This window comes from Aaosphaeria arxii, assembly GCF_010015735.1.
Source record: "Aaosphaeria arxii CBS 175.79 unplaced genomic scaffold BU24scaffold_33, whole genome shotgun sequence".
NCBI lineage: Eukaryota > Fungi > Ascomycota > Dothideomycetes > Pleosporales > Aaosphaeria > Aaosphaeria arxii.
Window position 1 is genome coordinate 1 of NW_022983506.1, and position 1763 is coordinate 1763.

At 48.5% G+C, this 1763-nt stretch overlaps 1 protein-coding gene across 1 annotated transcript; it reads right to left on the minus strand.

Moving 5' to 3' along the window:
* Positions 1-902, minus strand: BU24DRAFT_429496 (uncharacterized protein; the record flags this gene model as incomplete). Its single annotated transcript, XM_033529743.1, has 1 exon — positions 1-902. A coding segment is annotated over one exon (902 nt), but the record flags the coding sequence as incomplete, so codon positions are not given.
* Between the last annotated feature and the right edge of the window lie 861 nt (positions 903-1763).

A 1763-nucleotide genomic window follows, 5' to 3' on the forward strand; every position in this document is an offset into this window, starting at 1 on the left:
TTGTTGTCAAGACTGTTGGTGTTGTTGTCAAGACTGTTGGTGTTGTCAAGACTTTTGGTGTTGTTGTCAAGACTGTTGTTGGTGTTGTCAACAATCTGGTTTTGATTATGCCAGTGTTCTCTGATGCTATGAAGATGTGGTTCTACCACCCGCAAAACCTGGCTCCAGGATAGGTCTGCCTCTTCATAGAAGATCGAGTGTTGTTTGTGTTCCTCTGTTACATCGAGCATCAGAGTAAGTGTACTGCCATTATCCTCATATCCTATGACACTCCTCTGACCACTGTAGCCCGGTACTTGCAATGGTGTGGAAAGAAGGGCTATAAGGGCTCTTGCAATTCCATCTTTTGAAATCAGAGTTTTTGGAGGTTTGCTTCTTGCTACTTCGATTGTGAAAAGTTTCAAATTGAGAAGAGGTTGCAAATCTTTTGGAAGTCCGTTGTGCTCCTTGAATATGCAAGTGATACCAGTAATGATCTCTTCAATGGTGTACTGCCTTTCACATACATGCCGAAAGCGGAGGCCATTGCCGCCTAATATGCTATCCCAATAGAAGCCAAGCAAGATCGTATCGTAGTTCATTTTCACCATCTTCGTATACTGTTCGGGAGAAAAAATGGGTACATGTTTCGACGGGCGCTGTACCGTTGATGGAGCTGGACCTTTTGACGAAGCTGGGTCATTTGATCGGGAGTTCTGCCACGCTGGCATTGATTGCTGTACCGTTGATGGTAGGTGTTGCATAGCAGACGTCGTGAAGGGCTGCACCGTTGGCGGGAGGTGTTGCATAGTAGACGTCGTGAAGGGCTGCACCGTTGATGGGAGGTGTTGCATAGTAGACGTCGTGAGGGGCTGCCTCGTCAGCAACGGCAGCGAGGTTTCGTCGGCGGACGAGGGGAACATGATGCCAGTTATCTCGCTCTTAGTAGTGAGTTGGCTATGGGTCAAATTTGAAAGGATAACTTGGTCGACCGTTGCTCGCTCCGTACCCAGTCATTATATACACGATCAAGCCGGAGAGCCAGTTCAGGAGAACTAGTTACATTAGTGCAGGTGTAGGGGCTTGGATTTACGTTTCTGCGTTCAATTTGCTGCCTCATATTGAGTGCAACGACAAAGCACGGAAAGGGCGTATGTTCAAGGGCAGTTGCTGCCTAACCAGGGAGAGGTGACAGGAGGACGAAGCAATGCCGCAGGTGCCGCAACCGCTACGACATCAGCGGGACCGTTATCAGCCTGTCAGGATCCTCGTACAGCGTGGCATCAGGACAAGGATGTTGTCACCTAGGTGCAGAAAACTACTCTTTGCTTTACCACGGGAAGATCACACTACTTTGCTCGTTGCATCAGGCGTACATTCGCTTGACAAGACGTACATTGATTGGACCAGGCGTACCGGTCAACTCGTGTGGGCCGTGATGATTGAGGAGGGACTCGACTTTCAATGCAACAACGAAAGCTTAGGCCGCTGGCTTAATCAATACTACCTATCCGATGTGACACGACACGACTAACTTCCAGCATCCAGACCGTCTCTGCAATTTGGCTTTCATCAGCCGATGGATCCAAGGTCTCTGGTCCTGCTTGAAGGTGGTGGTAAGGGCACGTTGGTGGTAAGGATTAACCTGATCATCTGTAGCCTCACAGATCACTCATTTTCACAGGAAGCTTAGCAAGGGCTGCATTCTCACGCGAGGAAATTGATACATTGATGATGTGCCAGTTGTGAGCACAGAAGTATAAGAAGGTGTCGAATATGGTATC